At 34.2% G+C, this 20,892-nt stretch overlaps 1 protein-coding gene across 1 annotated transcript in view; it reads left to right on the top strand.

Annotated features, from left to right (window-relative positions):
• The window catches only part of NUP37 (nucleoporin 37), a 39,030-nt gene that overhangs the window by 17,517 nt on the left and 621 nt on the right, over positions 1-20,892 (top strand). The window contains exons 6-9 of the mRNA XM_016127073.2: positions 12,779-12,869; positions 18,267-18,448; positions 18,915-18,965; positions 20,749-20,842. Of these exons, the coding sequence (XP_015982559.1) occupies positions 12,779-12,869; positions 18,267-18,448; positions 18,915-18,965; positions 20,749-20,842 (418 nt within the window). The remainder of the gene's footprint in view (positions 1-12,778; positions 12,870-18,266; positions 18,449-18,914; positions 18,966-20,748; positions 20,843-20,892) is intronic.

Genomic DNA, 20,892 nt, shown 5'->3' with positions numbered 1-20,892 from the left:
TTTCATAAGAGCTCATCTTTTTAAAGTTACAGAGTCATAGGCCATTATTCTTTATGTACTGCCTGTTAAAATTTTCATGTCAGGGACATGAAAGATTTATACAACATTAAGATTCTAGGCCCCCAAGTATTACAAAACCAAGTTTATATATAGACCTGAAGAGTAAAAGGGACCATTTTTAAGGTAAAAGTTAGATTAAATTAGATTAAATCACTAGAAATAAATAATGACATTTTAGTTCTCTCACACATGGACTTTCCTAATCACAAGCATTTGGAATAATGAAACCTGAGAAGGGAGAAAATGAATGTCTTTGCAAGCCAAGGAGTAGCCTCTGAATAGTGAACAAAAGCCAGAGAGTCCTGGGATTACATTCAGTGGTCTGTGATTTTTTTTTTTTTTTTTTTTTTTTGTAGTAGACTTTGGGATTTTTGTAGACTGGTAAAATTGTCCTAAAATTTTGGCGACTGACAGAGGGTTGCCAACTTGTTATTTTGTTAAGTAATAAGAACTTTAAAAGTTCTACTGCCTTCTATTATTACCATAATTTTTTAAAAGAAAGAACATTATTACTCTAAAAAGAACAAAGAGCTTAACTTCAAAGTAAGTCCTTTAATTTAAATAAATTTAACTTTTTGAAAAACTCACTACATTGCCCCTACTTGTCTTATTTTGCAAGGCTGTGGTTGATGGTGTTATTGTTCAGCAAATGCTTGCTCTCTCTTCCCCCTTCCCATAGAAGATGGAGGTTTTCCCACTCTGTTGGGCTTACCCATGTGATTTGTTTTAGCCAATGTAATGTTAGTAGGTCCGACACAAGCATACACTTTAAATGTCTTACTTGGTTTGTCTTGACCTACTCGCTTCTGTCTTTGCTATAAAATGAGCATGTCCTAGATAGCTACTGGTCCCAAAATGAGGAACACATGGAGCACATATGGACCCATCTGGCATTATGAAATAGAGCTTCCTACACATCCATGAGCAAGAAATTTATGCTTATTTTTGTAAGCTAGTGAGATTTGGGGATTGATAACGTCATTGTAGCAATAGCTGGGGAGCTAAATTTAGAATTCATCAGCTTAGTTTGCCAACCAGAAGTAAAGGACTCTCTGATTGGCTATTAAAGTCAAACCTCTTGGGCCAAAAGTAAGCAATATAGATAAAATTTTTAAAAGAAACAAGATACAAGTAAATCAAGAAGTTTAAAGTAAGGAAGAGCAGTATCATACACGCTCAGAGTAACAAAGGAAAGAAGGAATTCTGAGGAGACCAACTACAATAGAAAAATATTTCAATACAGCTCTCTTTATTAACTCACAGTATAGAATTGCCAATTTGGAGATAAAGACACCAGCCAAATGGCAGCTGTCAATTTGAGCCAAGGAAATAGCCATTTGTATCTCAGGAATCATTCCTGTTACTATACTAAAGTAATGCCTTCTGTAGTCTTGGTCTGCATGTCGGTGGTAAAGGTATATTCGTGATATCTTTGTCCAGTCATAGTCAACGCCTGTGTCACCTTGGGAATAGTTTCAAATGAAGGTGATACCATGTTTTAAAAAGATGCTAAATAGAATAACTGGACTGAGGGTCAATAGGAAGTAGAGGATTTGAACATTATAAACCAACTACACTTAACAGACATGTACCAAACATTCCAGACTCCCAACATCAGCAGAATTCACATTTTTCTCAAGTGCACATGGGATAATCTCCAGAATAAACCTTATGTTGGGCCTCAAAATAAATCTAAATGAAATTTAAAAGATCGAAATTACAGAAAGCATCTTCTTGGGCCACAGTGGAATGAACTAGAAATCAGTAACTGAAGGAAAACCAGAAAATCTACAAATATGTGAAAATCAAACATCACACTCTTAAGTAGCCAGTGGGTCAAAGAAGAAATCACAAAGGAAATTAGAAAATACTTTGAGATGAGTGAAAATGAAAATGCAATATACAAAATATGGGATGCTGCAAAAGCAGTGCTCACAGGAAAAGTTATAGCTGGAAACACTACATTTAAACAAAGCTCAAATCGATAACCTGAGTTTACACCTTAAAGAGCTAGAAAAAGAATAAGGGAAACCCAAAGCTGGCAGAAGGAAGATAAAAATAAAGATTAAAACAGAAGCAAAAATAGAAAACGGGAAACAATGGAGAGAGTCAGTGACTCCAAAAGTTGGTTCTCTGAAAAGCTGTAACAAAATTGACAAACCTTCAGCTAGACAAAAAAGAAAGAACACTCAAATTAGTAAAATCAGAAGAAGTTGGGACATTGCTACCAGTCTTACAGAAATAAAAAGGCTAATGAGAATACTGTACACAGTTATATACTAATAAATTAGATAACCTAGATGAAATGGACAAATTTCCACAGAACTGTCAAAACTCATGAAAAAAATAGAATTTGTGAATAGCGCTATAACAAATAAAGAGACTGAATCAGTAATCGAAAACTTAACCAACAAAGAAAGCCCAGGACAAGATGTTTCACTGGTGAATTCTATCACACATTTAAAGAAGAATCAACACCATTCTCTCAAATGCTTCCAGGAAATAGAAGAGGGAGCACTTTCTAACTAATCCTGTGAGGTTAGCATTACCTTAATAGCAAAGACAGACATGACAAGAAAAGAAAGCTGCAGATCGATATCCCTTACATCCATAAGTGCAAAAATCTTCAGCTACAGCAAACTAGAAAACTCTTAGAAAACCTAGGGGCAAATCTTCCTGACAATGGTTTCTTAGATATGATACCAAAAGCGCATATAACAACAGCAGCAATAAAGATAAATTGGACTTCATCAAAATTTAAACCTTCGGGCATATGTATCTGTTAAGGGCCTCATACAAAAATATAAAGAACTCTTATAATTCAACAATAAAAAGATAACCCAGTTAAAAAATGAGCAAGGAACTAGAATAGACAGTACTCCAGGGAAGATATACAAATAGCCAATAAGTGCATGAGAAGATGCTGAATGTTATTAGTCATTAGGAAAATGCAAATCAAAAGCACAATGAAATAACACTTTACACTCACTAGGATAACCACACATATATAAATTTTTTTTAAAACATAAGTGTTGGCAGGAATGTGAAGAAATTGGAACCCTTATACTTTGCTGGTAGGAATGTAAAATGATGCAACCACCATGGAAAACAGTTTGACAGTTCCTCAAAAAGTTAAATATGCAACCCACCACTTCCACTCCTAGGTACAGGTATATGCCCAAAAGAATTAAAAACAGGTGTTCAGACAAAACCTTGTAAAAGAATATTCCCCGCAGCACTACTCACAATAGCCAAAAGGTGGAAACAACACAAATGTCCATCAATAAATAAATGGATAAACAGAATGTGGTATGGCCATACATTGAAATATCATTCAGCTATAAAAAGGAGTGAAGTATAGATACACGTTACAACATGGATAAAACTTACAAACATTATGTGACGTGAAAGAAGCTAGACATAAAATATTCTATGATTCCATTTATGTAAAATTTCCAGGATAAGCAAATCTATAGAAACAGCAGATAGTGGTGCTCGGACCAGGGAGAGGAGAGAATAGGAGTCACTGGCAGATAGGTACGATGTTTCCTTTTGGGATAATAAAATTGTTCTGGAGCTAGATAGTGATGGTAGTTGCACAGCGCTGCGAATGTACTAAGTTGACTGCCCCTGAATTTAAACACTTTAAAACAGTTTAAATGGTGGGTAAGACAAATGAATAAGCGAATAAAATTTCTTAAATACTAAGACATATTATGTAAAATAGTATAGCTTATGCAAAGGAATATTACATTATCACATATATAGAACAAGAGAGACTATATCATAGGAGAAGTCCTACAATGTGGATTCTCAACATTTTTTACTGTAAATAGCTGAGGGATAATTCTGAATCAGTTCCAATTTAAAAATGTAATTTTTAAAATAAATTCAGTATTTTGATCTATGCATATTTCTCTGATGTTTAACTTTGGCATTTCCAAGAGAGATACAGTGTTATAATCAGCTAGGAGATTTGTGGCCTTAGGGACACCATATCAAAACTGTCTAACCCCTGAACTGGTTCATAAAGTTAATGTATTTTATTGAAAATGGCCAAATTCTGAATCAGAATGAAGATAGTTCTCATTGCACTAGTATATCAGTCTATCCATTTAAAAGTTGTCACTTATTTATCTCTTGTTATAGAAAACAAGTACATGTACTGAGAGTAAATTATAGATTAGCTCATTCATTCAACAAATATCAAGTGTCTACCATGGGCTGGTCATTGTGCTATGTACTGAGTAATTACTGATTTATTTTTAAACCTGTGAGTAATGGTTTCAGAACCATTTTAGGCTTTTCTAAGACTTACAGGGGTATATATTTCCTATATATGAATTGTAATATTAAGTGATTATTACTAAATATTGTACTGAGTGCTTTACTTTATGCTCACCACCACTCTAAGTGCCTTACCTATGTAAATTTATTCAATTTTTAACAGCTCTCAGATAGATCATTTTATAAGATGAGGATACAAGGTTTAGAGAGACTAAGGAACTTGCAGAAAAGAACATAGCTGTTAAGTAGGGGAATAAGCGTATCAGGCAGTCTGGCTCACCTGCACTCTTAAATCACTCGCTCGTACTCACTCTTCAACCTGAGTGACAGTTTTCAACTTTGTCCTGAGATGGTATTTGTCTCTAAGAATATTTTAGATCTTTCTTCTCTACATTCTGTAATATAGCTATTCAAACTATGAACCAAGGTGCTATGAAATGTGATTATAGAAGATGACAAATTAAATTTTATATAAGATTTCATCTAGTTTTAGCATTCTGTAAACTGTGTAAGTTCATAAGAAAATTGAGTTCTTAAGTCTGTGATTCTTTATCAATCCCAGTACTACCTTTTTTAACACGTTTTACAATGTCTACTATACAATCTTAAATGAAACTCAGCCTATCAAAATCTTATAAAAATTATAATAATTATAAAAATTATTATAGTACCTTAATTATATTATAAATTTCTATAAAAGGAAAATGAAACAATGCAATGTATATAAACTCAGATATAACTACATAAGAAGACACAGTGAGGTAGTCTTTGTCTCATTGTACAATTAATAAATTTGACTATCAGAAAAATAGGATAACAGGAGAACGTAGGGCAGAGGCAAGGCTGCCAACTCGCACAGTTCCAGGGATATGGTTTGCATAGAGTACAATGTAAATAGTGCCATCTGGAGTTCTGCAGTGTCATAGCCCTGAGCAAAACTAATTATGAGGATAAAAACTCCTATCTGGAGTAACAGAAAAAAAAACTAAATAGAGAAAATGAAAGAGAGAAATGTTAATCAAAATTGAAATAACATGGCAAGGATGTCAAGTTGAAAAAATAAGGAAAGATAATATTCTTGCAAATCAGCCAGTTTTTATATGGATGGTATCAAAATAATTCAGTTTTTGCCATGGGATGGAGTACCAACAAAGATCACAAAAAACATATCTCCTGTCTTGAAATGTGCCCACCTTTTGAGGTCTTTCTAAATTTCACTCTGGCATTCAAAAGTCAATGTAGGATATCCAGCATTCCCTGTTTCTCATCCACCAAATGCCTGGAGCACCCCAAATAGGACAATCAAAAATGCCCCTGAGATGCTGGAACCACCACCTGTCGAGAATCATTGACTTAGATAATAATATGTGACCAGGCATTACTGTAAGAGTTTCATACGAATTAATCCTATGTGATGTGTTCTCTTACTATTCCCTTTTTACAGATGAGGATCCCAGTCAGTCTGGCTCTGAAGCACTACATGATGCTATTTCTACTTTAAGGTTCTTTAAGAAGTTTTAGTCTTTTTATATTCTTGAAAAAGCAGATGTTCGTGTTACCTATGTATTTTAATTAAAATCAGGCATAATGTAGGGTTTAATAAAAACAATAGGATTGTACTTCTGCTTGTGAAGAATTTAAAATTTTGAAAAATATCTTTGCTGAAATACTCAGTTCTTGAAATGAAGATGTCATGTCTTTTCTTCACACTTCATTAACTTGGTTTTCAGATGAGGAAAAAGAGTGAAGAGAAACACACTTTTCTAAGATGAGGAAAATTATTCTAGTGTAGACTGCTCTGGTTTTTTCACTAATAAGGTAGTTTGCGCAATCAGCCATGCTTTACCGATTCAGAGTCATCACAGCACCTGGAGGGGTGCTCTTGGAGGTACTCTGTGAGTAAGTGGGTAAAGGAATGAATAAAACTGTCACCATGCCTTTAGAAAAAAGATGCCATTACCAGACAAAGCATCTGACAGGAGATGTGTCAAAGCAGGAAATTCTCAAGTAAATAATGGGATCGCTAGCCATTCAGCCTCATGTTCTATACCATATTCTTTATAGTCCTTCTTTATATTCACCGTATGCAAAAATATGCATAAACATAAATTCTTGTACACATGTCTACATAAATATGTGTGTGTATGTATGCATCTGCACAGGAAAATATAAATACTGGTGTTCATATTTATGACTCAGCTTCATCAAAAGAAGGTTAAAATTCTATTTGAGAGGTAAATAAGTGCATATTCATTTGGAAAGATTTATTATCCCCTACCTCCAAAAGAAGGTAAAAATGATGTTTAAGTGTTTAATGGGTTAAGCTTATTATTTTAAAAACTCACAGAACATCTCATTCCCAGTTAGTGCCAAATAACAGATGTTCTTGTATATTAAAAACAGTACTGTTCTGTAAGAACAAGTTAGATCAACAAGTATTTATTAAACGTGTTTAGTATAGCCAACATTTAGTACTTTGGGGGATACAAAAGAAATAGAAGACCCAGTACTCACTGTAACTACAAAGGATATCAAGTAAATCCCTTTCCTCCTCCTCCTCCCCCACAAATATCTTTTAAAATAATAGATAAAATTTATAGTGAAGGAAAATTGGCTTCTAGAAGAAACCAAAGAATTCTTAGTTTAAGACGAAAATAATAGAGGCAAGTAATGTGCCTGCCATTCACTTTGACTATAAAACATGGGATATTAGTACTTGTCATGTTCTAGCTGTCATCATTTTTTTAAGAAATGGGAGTAGTGGGATATAAAAAATAGAGTAAGAATTTTTTAGGGATATAAACAAATCACTGGATAAGGGAATACTAAATTACCTAAGATACTCATGAGCCAATAGTATCATATTTTGAAAAATTTTATTAGAGGAAAAAGAATGTTTATCACATGTCTTCTCTGTACCTCATGCTAGCCGAGTTCTTTCCAAATTACCTCTGTTCAGGTATATTTGAGAGTCTTCAAGATCCCTAGTTGAGATGGAGTTTTCCTCCCCTACTCTCACCCCAGTTGGAATCACAAAATAGGTGATCTACTTAAAAAGAGTCCTTTTGGGAAACAGAGAACGAAGGGGAGAAAGAGCTGTATAAAGGTAGGCCAAGGAAGCATCCCTTGGGAGGTCAGTCTCCATTTAGGAACAAATAAACTATGCCTAAATAATTCTAGGTACAAAGCAAAATCAGGAGAATTTATATTATCCATTATAATGTCATGGTTAAATAATTCCAGAAATAAAGTTCTCTACTTGTCATCTAAAATTCCCTCTAATTTTTGATAACATTTTAAATGAAGATCTATTCTTTCATAGTTCTAACAAGAGCTTTAAGAAGAGGATAAAGTAAACAGTTTGTGTTAAATTTGGTAATAGTTTATCTCCAGCAAATAGAACATAAGGACTTTGTATTTATAAGAACTATCCAAAAATTATACCAAAACTTGTTGATCATTTTTGTAGACTTTTAATGCAATCAATGAAATAATAATGGTAATGAAAGATTATAATATCATAAAAGTTATAGAGTGATGCAAGAATTTTCTGAAATTTTATATAATCGTATACTGGTAACGGTACTCTCTAGCATTCAACTCTGTTCTCTCTCTTGTGCACTTGTGCAAGAAATACAAAACCAGTACTTCATAAAGCATATTACCATATCAGTGATTGCAGTAACTTAAGCCTGCTTTATGTGGCCCTCATGTGGTTGAAGTAAGGGAATTATATAAATGAGAGTCATATCCATAAACATTTTTCAGGTTTATTTTGAAAGTCCACTGATGTGACTGATAAGAGTACTTCCCCTCATTTACAGCATACAGCCAAATTTTAAATCGTAAAGTGTTAACCAAAATTTTTCTTGGAAATAATGAAATACTAATATTTTCAGGGTGGTATTACTGGTGTTTGTATTGAGGAAAAGCCCTTGAAGATAAAATCATTACATATGATCTACTTGAAAACTACCATATGGTATTTTTGTGTGTGATCAAGAGTGTAATTTTGAGGTTTATTTTTAAATGTAACAGAATTTCACACAATTCTCATCCTTCAGAAATGTATCTGATTATCTGTGTAAGTTAAATAAGATGTTAATTCTCCTTTGGGATGGCCTCAGGTAGTTTTCTCACCTCTGTGATAGTTTCTGCTAAATTTGTTTTTGTTTTGTTTTTTTTTTTACCTCTCCCAGTCTTAATGAAGATGTACATATAGTAGGTGGTTTTTTGTATGGTATAATTGTTTATTAGTGTTATGTTTGAAACAGGCCACTTCTTCTCCCTTCCCAATACAACACAGCCTTTGATTATTGACCCTATTTTTGACTCATTATTTTTAACTATTGAAGGATAAAATAGTAAGCATATGTAATTGTCTCATTTTCACCTTTAGAATTTTTTTAATCTTAAGTCAGTAAAATTTCTAGTAATGCATTTCTTTTTTCATTATTACTACTAGTACATTAAGATTACTTGCTCACTAGTTTCTTAGCAAAAAAGCAAAATTAGTCTAATCTTATTTCTGAATATATTTGAAACATACATACTGAAAGTACTCTTTACAAAATTCTTGTTTTATATTCTTATGCCATTTTGTTGCCTCCACTCTTGAGGCTTTTTGCCTACCTGCCAAAGTTTTCTGTAGTCTGAGCCACAAGCTGAGTTTATTTATTCACCACTCTAACCTACCGTCCCCACTGTCAAGATTTGTCCATCAAACCCTAGATTTGTGCTTTCAATTATATGGTTCCCCAAATCTGAACTCATTTTGCACTTAAAACCAGATATTTTAGCACTGAATTATTTTGTCATTTGTTTCACTTTATTTCCTAGGGAAATACACCATGTCTTTCTGTTTTTTGAACATCCATAGCATGATGAGTAACAGTGATTATTTAGAAATGAAAGGGGTAAATCTTCATTTTGCTATCACAAATTCAGTGAAGAATGTTTCTTGTCTAAAAATGTTGGAAGTCCCTTTCCTACACCTAATAACATTATAAAGTCCCTTCTCATCCTTAAAATTACATCTTAGTATAATTTTTGTTCTTGCTATTTAATTAATACAGTGATTCATGTGATCCAGTCATGTCTTTTAGATTGTGGTTTGTATTTTTCGCTGTACCAGTTACAGAGGATCAAATGGATACAGATGTGTCCTTTAATGTCATCCATTCCTTCTTTGTCTCTGTTGTCAAAAACATTTGGTAGCAGAAATTTTCTTCTACATCAAACTCTCTAACAGACAAGTTAGTTGACATCAACTTAGTTTCATTGGCACTTTCACATTCATATTCTGTCAGCTTATGTAATATAAATTATTGCATACTTACAAACAGTGGTTTGCTAGCAAAGAACCCATATTCCCTCTTGGTAAGCCTACAACAATGCACATGTAAGAATATTAGGAAGTGGCCTTCTTGTTCTTGTCAGTTGTACAGAGGGAAAAGGAAGAGTCTGTCAGAAGGAGGTCAGTTAAGAGAGCTCTTACGGTATATGTTGTGTTTACTACATTTTAAAATCGATGCAAATTTATCCAGACATCAATACATGAAAATAACAAAAAATATAAGAAAAAAAGGATGATTTGAGAAATCTACACTACAAATAAGACTAACTGAAAAGTTGTATTTTTGTCAGAAAATGTGTTAGAGAAATTTAGGCTTTTTTAGTTAGTAATTAAAAAGAAATATGAAAGAAAAATGAGGTACAGCCTATTTGGTGAACTATTTGACAATACCTGCTAAAGTTGAACATATTTGTAAGCTATGATCCAACAGTTCCACACCTAGATTTGTACCCAGCAGGTGTGTGTGTATAGTGGGGCATCGGGCATGTGGGTGTCTGTAGTCACTAAAAGACATGTGCAAAAAGATTTATAGCGGCATTGGTAATAACAGAAACAACTTAAATGTCTGCCAACAGTAGAATGGATAAGTATATTGCAGTTTAATTAATGGAATATTACATACAGTAATGAGAATGAACAGAGAGTACAACAACATGCAAAATGTTGGTAAATCTTACAAAATAATGATAAGTAACAGTTGCTAGACCAAGAAAATACATGGGATGCCATTTATATTATCTTCAAACATTCAAAAGAAGCTGTGGTGTTAGAGATCAGGATACTGGATACCTTTTGTGAAAGGGCAAGGAAATATGACTGGAAGGAAGCATAAGACAACTTTTGGAGTTCTGGAAATAATCTCTTAATTTGGATGCTGTTCTCTTTGTGCTCTTTTTGAACTGTATGCTTAAGATTTATATATTTTTATTATGTATGCTGTATTGTAAAAAATGTATCCAAAAAAAAAAAAAAAAGATTTATCTGATGGGACTAATATTAACTAGATGAGCCATGTAGTAAAGACACAGAAAAATGTGTTCTGCTCCACAAAAGGATTTGAGAAGAGCTTAATTATGGAATCTATCAAAAAGGGAAATAAGACTTAACAACTTAAAGTGTACCATCTGTAGCTAATTTAGTTATGATAAATCATTTCAGCCCAATTTGTTGTATTTTACATACTTAGTACTTGGATTATGCAACAACTGAGAATTATTTAATAAGCATATAATTATAAACCATAAATCATTTTATCCTAGTCATGTAAAGTAAGCTGGATCACCTTTCTTATTTTAAGTTGTTTTTTATTTTTAAAGTGTCAGGTTCTCTTCAGATAAAATGCTGTTTAAAAATTAGAAAAAAATTTGTTTCATTGGATAGGAATACACTTTATCAGTCAACCTGTTTTTATAGATTGTCTTTATCCATATTTTCTACCTTTTTGGTTTCCTCCATTTGAAAGAGAAAAAAATCATAAAAATATTCTGTTATCTATTCAATTTATATAAAAGCAAACAAAAACCAGACACATATTAGAATAAGATCAAAAGAATGGAGCCTTCAAACCGTTCTCTCATGGGACTCAATGAATTAGCAAGACAAATTCCTACTATTTTAATTGTGGTAAAAATATGTTAGTCTGGCACTTTATTATGCAAAAGGCAATAGAGAAGAAAGAAATATTCAGTTGCCATAATTAATAATCTTATTCATTGTGGGGAGTGAAACAGAATTGCATAAATTCTTTGTAAATGTGATTCCCCTCTTCAATTAAATTCTAATTTTCTCCCTTGTGTAGTAAATACAGATGAAAAGTATTGATTTGGCAAGAGAAAAGAGTATACTTCAAAATTATCTAATCAAATATGTCATCATTTTGAAAAACATTGTTAGTTTATGTGTTACGATGATATTTCAATATTAGAGACCCTATAATTTCTCCAAAGAAGCAAAAACATTTGGAATAATGTGGTTTGATACAGAATAGGTAGCATTGTTCAATAAACATCTACTTTCTTTGAAGTAAATTTTTGCCCGGACTATTGTTTAAGTTTATTGAAATATTTTATGATCCATAATGAAGTATGAACTATAAAACCCAGAAGAAATTGTCCAAGGCATTCTAATGACTAGGTTCAATTCTTAAGGACCAGAATTCTGTACGCACTTTGCCAACCACCCACCAAATTTCTGTCTCCTGCCATGCTTACTCTGTGTCACCCTCTGTACCAGTAAGATATAACAGTGGCTGAGTGTGAAAAATGAACTGGAAAACTAGCAATTTGGGTGGTGATTAGCACGTCTTACAACAAAGTTCAATTACTAAGATTTCTGAGTCTTGATCTCCAATTAGGAGAGTAAGGAAATTGAGATGGAAAGCCATGTCAGTGATTAGCTTGATCCTTATTGCTATGGATTTGCAAGTATTGAGGAGAGGGATAGTAGAAGGAACCAAGTGTCTTTTACTTCAGACCACCTTGAATCTGATAGCTATGTCAATCAAGTCCACCTTTGAGAAAGAGAATCGGGGAGGTGAGCCAGATCAAAAAATATAAAATAGAAAGTAGGCCCTGGCTTGGGAACCCGAAGGCAGAAGGAATAAGCAACTATGGAAAATCATTCTCTCCCGAAATTCACATCAGCTCATACTAGCTTCTTTATATGTTATTTTGAAAATGGAAGCACTGGTGTGTGTGGGTGGAAAGGGCTCTCCCCCCTAGTAGAAATTACTGTTAATTGAAATGACTATTGATGTAGGAATGTAACCAGATAAGTTTAAGATTCTGCCCGCAAAATAAGGAATATATGAATAATTTAATTTGGTTTTTGTGTTGCTGTTTTAAATTAATTAGAAAATCTATGTGACAGTTTTTCCATGATTATATATGGTAAAAGTTAAGTTCTTCATACCTCTTTCATATAATTTTGTTCTAATTTTCTTTAAAATACATACGTTAAGTACAGATGTCTACCATATAATATTTAGTTAATAGCTTTGAGTAAATTCATGGAAATATTCTTTTTTTAAAAGTGATATATCAAATATTTGAAATTATGCTCCTATTCTTTTCGTAGGATTTGGAACTTGGAAGGAGTACAGACATCTCATTTTGTTCTTCATTCCCCTGGAATGAGTGTGTGTTGGCATCCTGAGGAAACTTTTAAGGTTGTTATTTATAATTTAGCTTTCTTTCATCAAACTGAAAAAACATATACATGTGTAATATATGTACACAGATGGAAAGAAATCAATGACTTTTTTTGACCTCAGAGACTAATTGTCACATATGCATTTAGATTCATCTAGAAATTTCTGCCTTAAAAGTTATAATTTTTATTCCACAACCATCATCCATAAATGACATTTAATCAGAGTACACTTTGCCTGCCTTGGTAAATTACAACCTAAAAACTGATGCCCGGGCTATAAAAGAGGGGGGAAAAAAAGTTAAATCCATGCTTCTGAGCCATAGCGTATAAACAGAAAGCGTCAGTGACATAAGGCAGATTTTACCTAGCTGCAGTGATATTCCATTCCTATTCAAAGTAGACCTTTCTGAAATTCTAAAAATACCACTTGACCTTAACTAATTTCATTGAGAAGATGGGAACCATTCAAGAGTTCTCTCATTCTCCACTATCTTCTCTTGGGCATCACTCACTTCATTTTATCTTTCCCTACAATTTGAGAAGTTACCACATTCATCTTCTTAAAGTTAATCCTTAAATTCTGTAGAGCAGATGCCAGTTCCTTAGGCATCCTGTGTTCATAGGCCTCTAATGTCTTCATTCTTCTCCATTGACTCTTCTGCCCTCATACTTACACAAAAAGAAAAGCTTCATTCATTATAGCAAACATAAAGTACTTACATACACTTGGCCCATTGTCAGCATTTCATATGTTGGCTCATTTAATCCTCATGACAGCCTTATGAGATAGGTACTGTGATGATCCTCATTCTATATAGCTAAGGAAATCATAAATGACATTTAATCAGAGTACACTTTCCCTGCCTTGGTAAATTACAACCTAAAAACTGATGCCCGGGCTATAAAAGAGGGGGGGAAAAAAAAAGTTAAATCCATGCTTCTGAGCCATAGTGTATTAGAAAAGCTAAATAATGTGCCCAAGATCACACAGCTGCTAACTAACTGAAAAAGTTGGCATTTAAACCCAAGCAGCCTGCCACATACTTCTTGTTCTTAACCATTACATTCTTCTGTCTCCCCTTTTTAATTTTAATCTGTTTTCTTCACACCTTCTATTTCTAAATGTTTGAACTCTTCACTTCATCTTTCCCCAATCTTTTGTCTAACTCTATAATCTCATTTGGTCTCCACTACTGTCTCAGAAGTCATCGGTGATGTTTTTAACAAGTCCAATGGGTTTTTTTTCCATTCTTAATCTCAAGACAGCTTTTTCTACTTTTGCTCACTTCTTTCTTAAAAGCTTCAATCTCAAGGCAGCTTTTTCTACTTTTGCTCACTTCGGTCTTTAAAGCTGCATTATTTATGTCCTCTTGAGCGTCTTTCCATGTATCTTCTCTTTTTCTTTCTCCTCTCTCAGCTCTTCTCTTACCTTGTATGGGTGAGTTGTTGGAAGGGGTAGTTCTCACACTGTACACTTTATTGTAATGGAGTGTAAAATAATGAATTAAGTCTTTGCCCTTATGTTACACACTGGCTTATAAAAAAGAAAAACATGCACATACAGCAACGTAGACCTTAAGTATTAGAATCAAAAAATCTGGTACATAGAATGACATAACGAAGGATTAATCAGATATGCTCACAGCCTCTACAGAGGAAGTAGTCCTGAGTTGAGGTGCCCTAGGCTATGTAAGTTCTCTGAGCCCTGGGATTCCATGACAACTTATTTTAAGCCTATTGGATTTTTCATCAGTAGAATTATACTCTGTATATTTGTGTGAGTGAAATTTTCTAATTTATTCATGTTAAATAATAGGGATTATTTCCATGTATAAGTATAATTTCTGAAGCCAGGTCCTAATTTTGTTTTATACCGAGATTTCTCCCCTATAGCAGTGAAGCTACTTGAAGCATAATCAGGGATTCTACCAAAATGTTCATATTGCTCTGTGTAAATACAATATGCTACTTTTTAAAAACTGTGACCTAGATGAGGAATGAGAATATTTATTACAACCTCTATCCCAAAACTTATCTAATCCTTAATTTGTAGTAATTTCAAATCCATTTCTTCCATATGCTTTAATTTCTGTTTCTCTTCTATATATCATTAAAATCCCACTCCATCCTATCTCTTTTTTTTTTTAATTGTTTCCATCACTTCAGAATGTTTGTAAGTCCCTGCTCTAAGTCACGTAAACCCAGAATCCTAAACTTAGCTTTGATATCTTCCTTCCCTATAACACAAACTTTTTGAGGTCCCTTAACTTTTCCTTCACTGTCACTAGAATACATTCCTCTCTATCATTAAGGGGCATTCTTCACTTTTCTGTTCTCACAAGTAGCCCTTGGTAAGCCTTAGCTTGTTTCTAAAATCTTTTGGCTCTCCACTCTTTGGTTGTTCTTGCCTGCTTTAGTTAGACTGATCTTAAAATACCAGTTTCAACATGTCAATACTAAACTCAAAAACCTAAAATACAGAAAGATGACAAAGAAGTGATTAAGAGTATGGACTCTTGAGTTAACCGCCTGGAGTCACATCCCAGTTCACCACTTACTAGGTAGGTGTGTGATCTCTGGCAAGTTACAAAGCTCTCAATCGTTGCTTTTACTTTTCTCATCTCGTAAAATGGAAGCTGGCGAAGGTGAAATGAGTAAACACTGATAAAATCTTTAAAAGAGGATAATAATCAGCCACCTTTAGCTGTTTGTCATTGTTGATGTTATTGTTACCACTAACACAATCTAGTGGTTGTCAGTGGTCTGCCCTATCAGATCAGGCCAGAATTTTTGCTCTGTTATGCTCAGTTCTAAAAATGAGGCAGCCAGAAAAAAGAGAGGAGGCCACAATTACTATCTCATAGAATTTTTTGAAAATCATATGAGATATAAACTACACAAGCATCATATAATATATAAAGCACAAAGCAAATTCTAGCATTTAATAGTAAAAAATACAAAAATCAGAAGATCTCCAGAAACTAAACTCTTAAATCCAATGAAGCTAGGATTTCAAGAGGCAATAATAACAGAACCAAGAGTTTAAGATGTCATTGGATCAGAGAGTTGGGACTGAGGACTCTGGCCCTAAGGAAAAAGGTTAGAGAGCCTAAAGGAAATGAGGCGTAGCCGTCAACAGTCGTTGAATGCTTCCTCCATGCCAGGAACTGTGCACAGTACTTGACGTGTGTTCTCACGTGCTCTCACAGAGCACTCTGAGCTTGGTAGCATTACCCATTTCGTAGATAAGAAAACTGAAGCACCAGATGGTTAAGTAATTTACCCAAGATCACACAGTCGCAGATCTGATCTCAGTCTGGTTCTGTGCTACTTAAGATATTTCCCCCATGAAAATTCAATGCGTATTACTGTTTTTGGTTCTGAGAAGTCCTAAAGGAAAAATCCTCCTATAACATTTTTAGATCCAGCAGTTCCCAAACTTAACTCTTTTACTCTGCTTTTAACCCCACCCCCGACCCCCCAAAAAAATCTATTGTCACAGTTGAGGACAGTTTTAGAAATAGTAAATAAGAAACAGATTTTTTTTGCTATAGCTGAGCTTTCAGTCTGACTTTAACCTATAATAGCCTAATGTTTTTTGAGTGTCTATTCTGTGCTAATACATTTCTAAGTGCTTTACGTGTGTTAACTCATACCATCTCCCAGATGTCCTTTGAAGTCCTATGTAGTGGGTAATGTTATTAGCCTTGTTTTTACTAATGAGGACCTGAGGCACTGAGAGGTTATTTGCTCAAGATTAGATAGCTCCTGAGGGCAGAGATGAGACCTACCCAGGCATTGTGGCTATCGAGGTTGTACACTTTAACCCACCGTGCTTTATGGCCCCTCCTCGTTTAGAATCTGGGCCCTAATAGACTTGGCCCTTCCATAGTCCGTAAGTTATATCCAAACTCCTCAAGATTTTGAGTCAGGTTCAAAATCTCCAGTATTTTTAGTAGGTCCTGATAACTTTTCCTTGGTCTCCTCCCACTTCTAGTCCTTCCCCACTCTTCAGTCTTCACAATCTAGCCTCGTAGTTAGACAGACCTGGGTTCAAGACCTGAGTTCAAATCAGACTCTGTCACAAACTAGCAGTAAGACCTCAACAAGTTTAATCACTCTGTGTCTTGGTCTCCTCTTCTGAAAAACAGAATTAATGATGATAATTTCCTCATATAGTGGTAATGAGGATTAGATAAAGCAGGACATGCAAAGCTCAGTGTTGCTCGTTTCTTTTGTATATTTGTCATTGAACTTATGTTATTGTTAGTAGTATTAGTATTTAAATATTCTGCTTATTCTTAAAAAAGTTTTAAATTCCACTTTTCTATTAAAAATCCCATAATGCAAAGACTACCCATATTCTAAATCTTCCTTTTGCATCCCAGGGTATCTTGCCTTCAGTTATGGTCAGTACTTTTTTCTATAATTTTCTCCTCTAGATGGAAGTTTTCTTAAGACCAAGGATTATGTCTTCTGTTGAAATTAGCATAATATGTTGCAAATATGTATAAATACAGTTAACCTTCATTATTCATGGATTTCACATTTATAAATTTGCTAATCACTAAAATTTCTTTGTAACCCCTAAATCAGTACTCACGGCATTTTCACAGCATAGACATGTGCAGAACAGCAAAAAATATGAGTCAGCTAATGTGCACATTCCTAGCTAAAACCAAGTAAGACAGCACTTTGCCTTTTCATTTTAGCTTTCTTATTGGAAACAAGTGTCCTATTCGTGATATTTAGTGCCACATTTTTGTGCTTTTTGTTGGTGACTTCACTGTGTAAAATGGCCCCCAAGCATAGTGCTAAAGTGCTGTCTAGCATTCCTTAGTGCAAGAAGGCTGTGTGATGTGCCTTATGGAAAAAATACATTTTTTACATGAGCTTTGTTCAGGCATGAGTTACAGTGCTGTTGGCCATGAGTTTATGTTAATGAATCAATATACAGTTGACCCTTGAGTATCATGGGGGTTAGGGACACCAACCACCCCCACCCCAATAGAGTCAGAAAATCCACATATAACTTATGATGCCCTGAAATGTTAACTACAGTCATCTCCTTGATATCCATGGAGGATTGATTCCAGGACCCCCCACAGATACCAAAATTTGTAGATGCTCAAGTCCCTTATATAAAGTGGCATAGAACAATGTATACAATTGGCCCTCTGCATCCATGGATTTCCAAATTCAGATTGAAAATTGCAGTTGTTTGAATCCATGGATGTAAAATCTGGAGATATGGAGGGTCAACTGTATATTTATTGGAAAAAATCCTCCTGTAAATGGCCACACAGTTCACTCATGTTCAAAGCTCAACCCTGTATAAATTGAATCTCCTCCTAATTCTCAGATTGGCTAGTGAATTAGGTAGTTGAATTTTCTGTATTTTTCTGTCTTTCAGCTGATGGTTGCAGAGAAGAATGGAACAATACGATTTTATGATCTTTTGGCCCAACAGGCTATTTTATCTCTTGAATCAGAACAGATGCCATTAATGTCAGCACACTGGTGCTTAAAAAACACCTTCAAAGTTGGAGCTGTTGCAGGGAACGATTGGTTAATTTGGGATATTACTCGGTCCAGGTACTTCCTTAATATATTTATCTATTCCTTACCAAAATAGCAGTCACTATTACTATGTGACCCACGGAGCCATTATTGTATATGTCGCCCTCACTATAGAGCAAAAACAAGTGTCTCCTATAGAAGGGCCAGAGCTGTGGGTTTTTACAGAACAGAGGTGAGCATCTGTACTTTGCAGATTTATTTCGATAGTAATCCTGAAAGAAAAACGCAGAGGAGGAAATCTTTGATCTGAGCAATGTTAAAAAAAAAAGAAGAAGAAAAACACTGACCCTTTTGAATGATCGTGTTTCTGTGTTTATCACATTTCATCTATTTTAATCCCATGCTTATTTGGAATTTTGTCACAGTTTAAATATGTTGGGCATTGTTTCTTTTAAAAAGAAAACAGGTTTTAAACCTTAATTTAAGTTCCTCTACTTGAGACTAATACATAATTCATAAAATACAAAATATTATCTTTTAGTTACCCTCAAGAAAAGAGACCTGTCCACATGGATCGAGCCTGCTTATTCAAGTAAGGTACCATTTTTGTTGGAGCTATAATTTGATTTTTTGAGTTTAGTTATTTTTTTCATCCTGTGTCGCCACCTAGAATAGTTTCCCAATCCTCTCCTTTGCCCTGATTGTTTGTTTGTTTGTTTGTTTTTTGTTTGTGTGTGTTTAGGGGGGGTCTTTTTTTTTTATGATTCTTTATAAATGGCTATTTTCCCTTCCTAATTAAGTTTTTGTTTTTGTCTTTTGGTTTAGGCAGGGGAGTGATTTGGTTTTTCAATATTATTTTTAAAAAATTTTATAAAACACAAACCATGTTGCCACTCCAGTACCACCCTAACAATTTGGAGCATATGCTTTTTATTTTTCGTTCTGATAAAGATATAAAATGTGGGTGGACCCATGTTTACACATATAAATTTCATTTTTGTGCTTTAAATGAGAACTTGCTAGATATTATATATATGTAATTTGCTCTCTTTTGCTTAAATTAACATACACATCTACCTTGTTCTTCATCTTATTTTTGCACAACATTCCATTGTACAATGTTTGGGATGCTTTCAGTTTCAAGTACTAGGAAAACTTACTTACAGATACTAAAACCAATACAACATTTATTATATGCTATATTATACCAATCTAAAATATCCCCAATAAAATCGTAGAACTTGGAGACACCATTATTTTATATACTCCTAAGAAAAAAATATATTCAACTAAATGTAAGAATGCCATGAATTATAAAATATACACTGATTTCAGAAATGTAAGTATACATTTTAAAATCAGTGAACTATGGTACTTAACAAGAAATCTGGAGGAAGCCGTCTCAGGATTGGTTTAGTAGCTCATTAGTGTTATTAGGAGTTCAAACCTTTGTCTCTGCCTGCTCAATGGCGAGGCTTGGAACTTGTAGCTTCATAGTCATAAGACAACTACCAGAGTTCCAGGCAAGATAGCTTCACATCACATTGTCCAAAGAGAAGAGGAAGGAACACTCCCTTTTCATTGGGGATTGCTATCCTTGCCTTGAACCAATTGTGTCTCATACCTTGGGGTCTGACACACTGTGCCAGAATGTAGTTGGGGTTCAGTTAGCAAAGAAAGAGGTTGAATGGCTGTTGGACAAGCAAATAATAATGTCGCCATACTTTTTTTTTTTTTTTTTTTCTTTTTGGTCAAGGAATCCTTTCTTTTTCTTCTGTCTCCTCTACTATATTTTTCAGTTTTAGGATCCGTGCTGCCGAGGCAAACACACTACTTACTGCACTTACTCTAATGTTGAGCATGTCACTGGAGCTCCATTAACACTCACTGATTCACTGACTCATTATATTCCAATATCTAGGTTGCCCTGAAACTTAAATATTCAGCTTTATAAATATTCTGGGTGTTTGTATCATCCCAAGGAGTTTAAACACATGGGTTTATCACTAACTTATAACAAATGTCAATAAGAACATTAAAAGTGTTTTTTAATGTATTATACTGTGAAATACTTTGGATCTGCCTGATGCCTTCTTGTATCTCCTACCACACTATCAGCCCTTTGGTAATAAGAAGGGAATTGCTAACCATGTGTAACTTTGGAACTTAACAAAGAGGCACACGGTAAACACTTAATGTTTATAGAATGAGAAGATGAAATTGACTTCCCTGGAATTCCCAGTCTAATTGTAAAGCCATATTATCAAATTTAGGGTTATAAAATTATTTTTTTTGTGCAAAAACAAATAACCTGTTTCAGAAAAGCTTGTAGTTATAAGATACTATGCTTATGTTTATCCTTTGTTTTTTCTTAGGTGGTGCACAATTAATGAAAACTTGTTTGCAACCACTGGTTATCCTGGCAAAATGGCAAGCCAGTTTCAAATCCATCATTTAGGACACCCTCAGGTAATGTGGAGATGTTTTATGGCATATATGTTTTTAAGTTTATGTTTTCT

The sequence above is a fragment of the Rousettus aegyptiacus genome, unplaced genomic scaffold (assembly GCF_014176215.1).
Source record: "Rousettus aegyptiacus isolate mRouAeg1 unplaced genomic scaffold, mRouAeg1.p scaffold_m13_p_2, whole genome shotgun sequence".
Lineage (NCBI taxonomy): Eukaryota > Metazoa > Chordata > Mammalia > Chiroptera > Pteropodidae > Rousettus > Rousettus aegyptiacus.
Note: the sequence above shows the minus strand (reverse complement) of the source record. Positions and strands in the feature narration are given on the sequence as shown.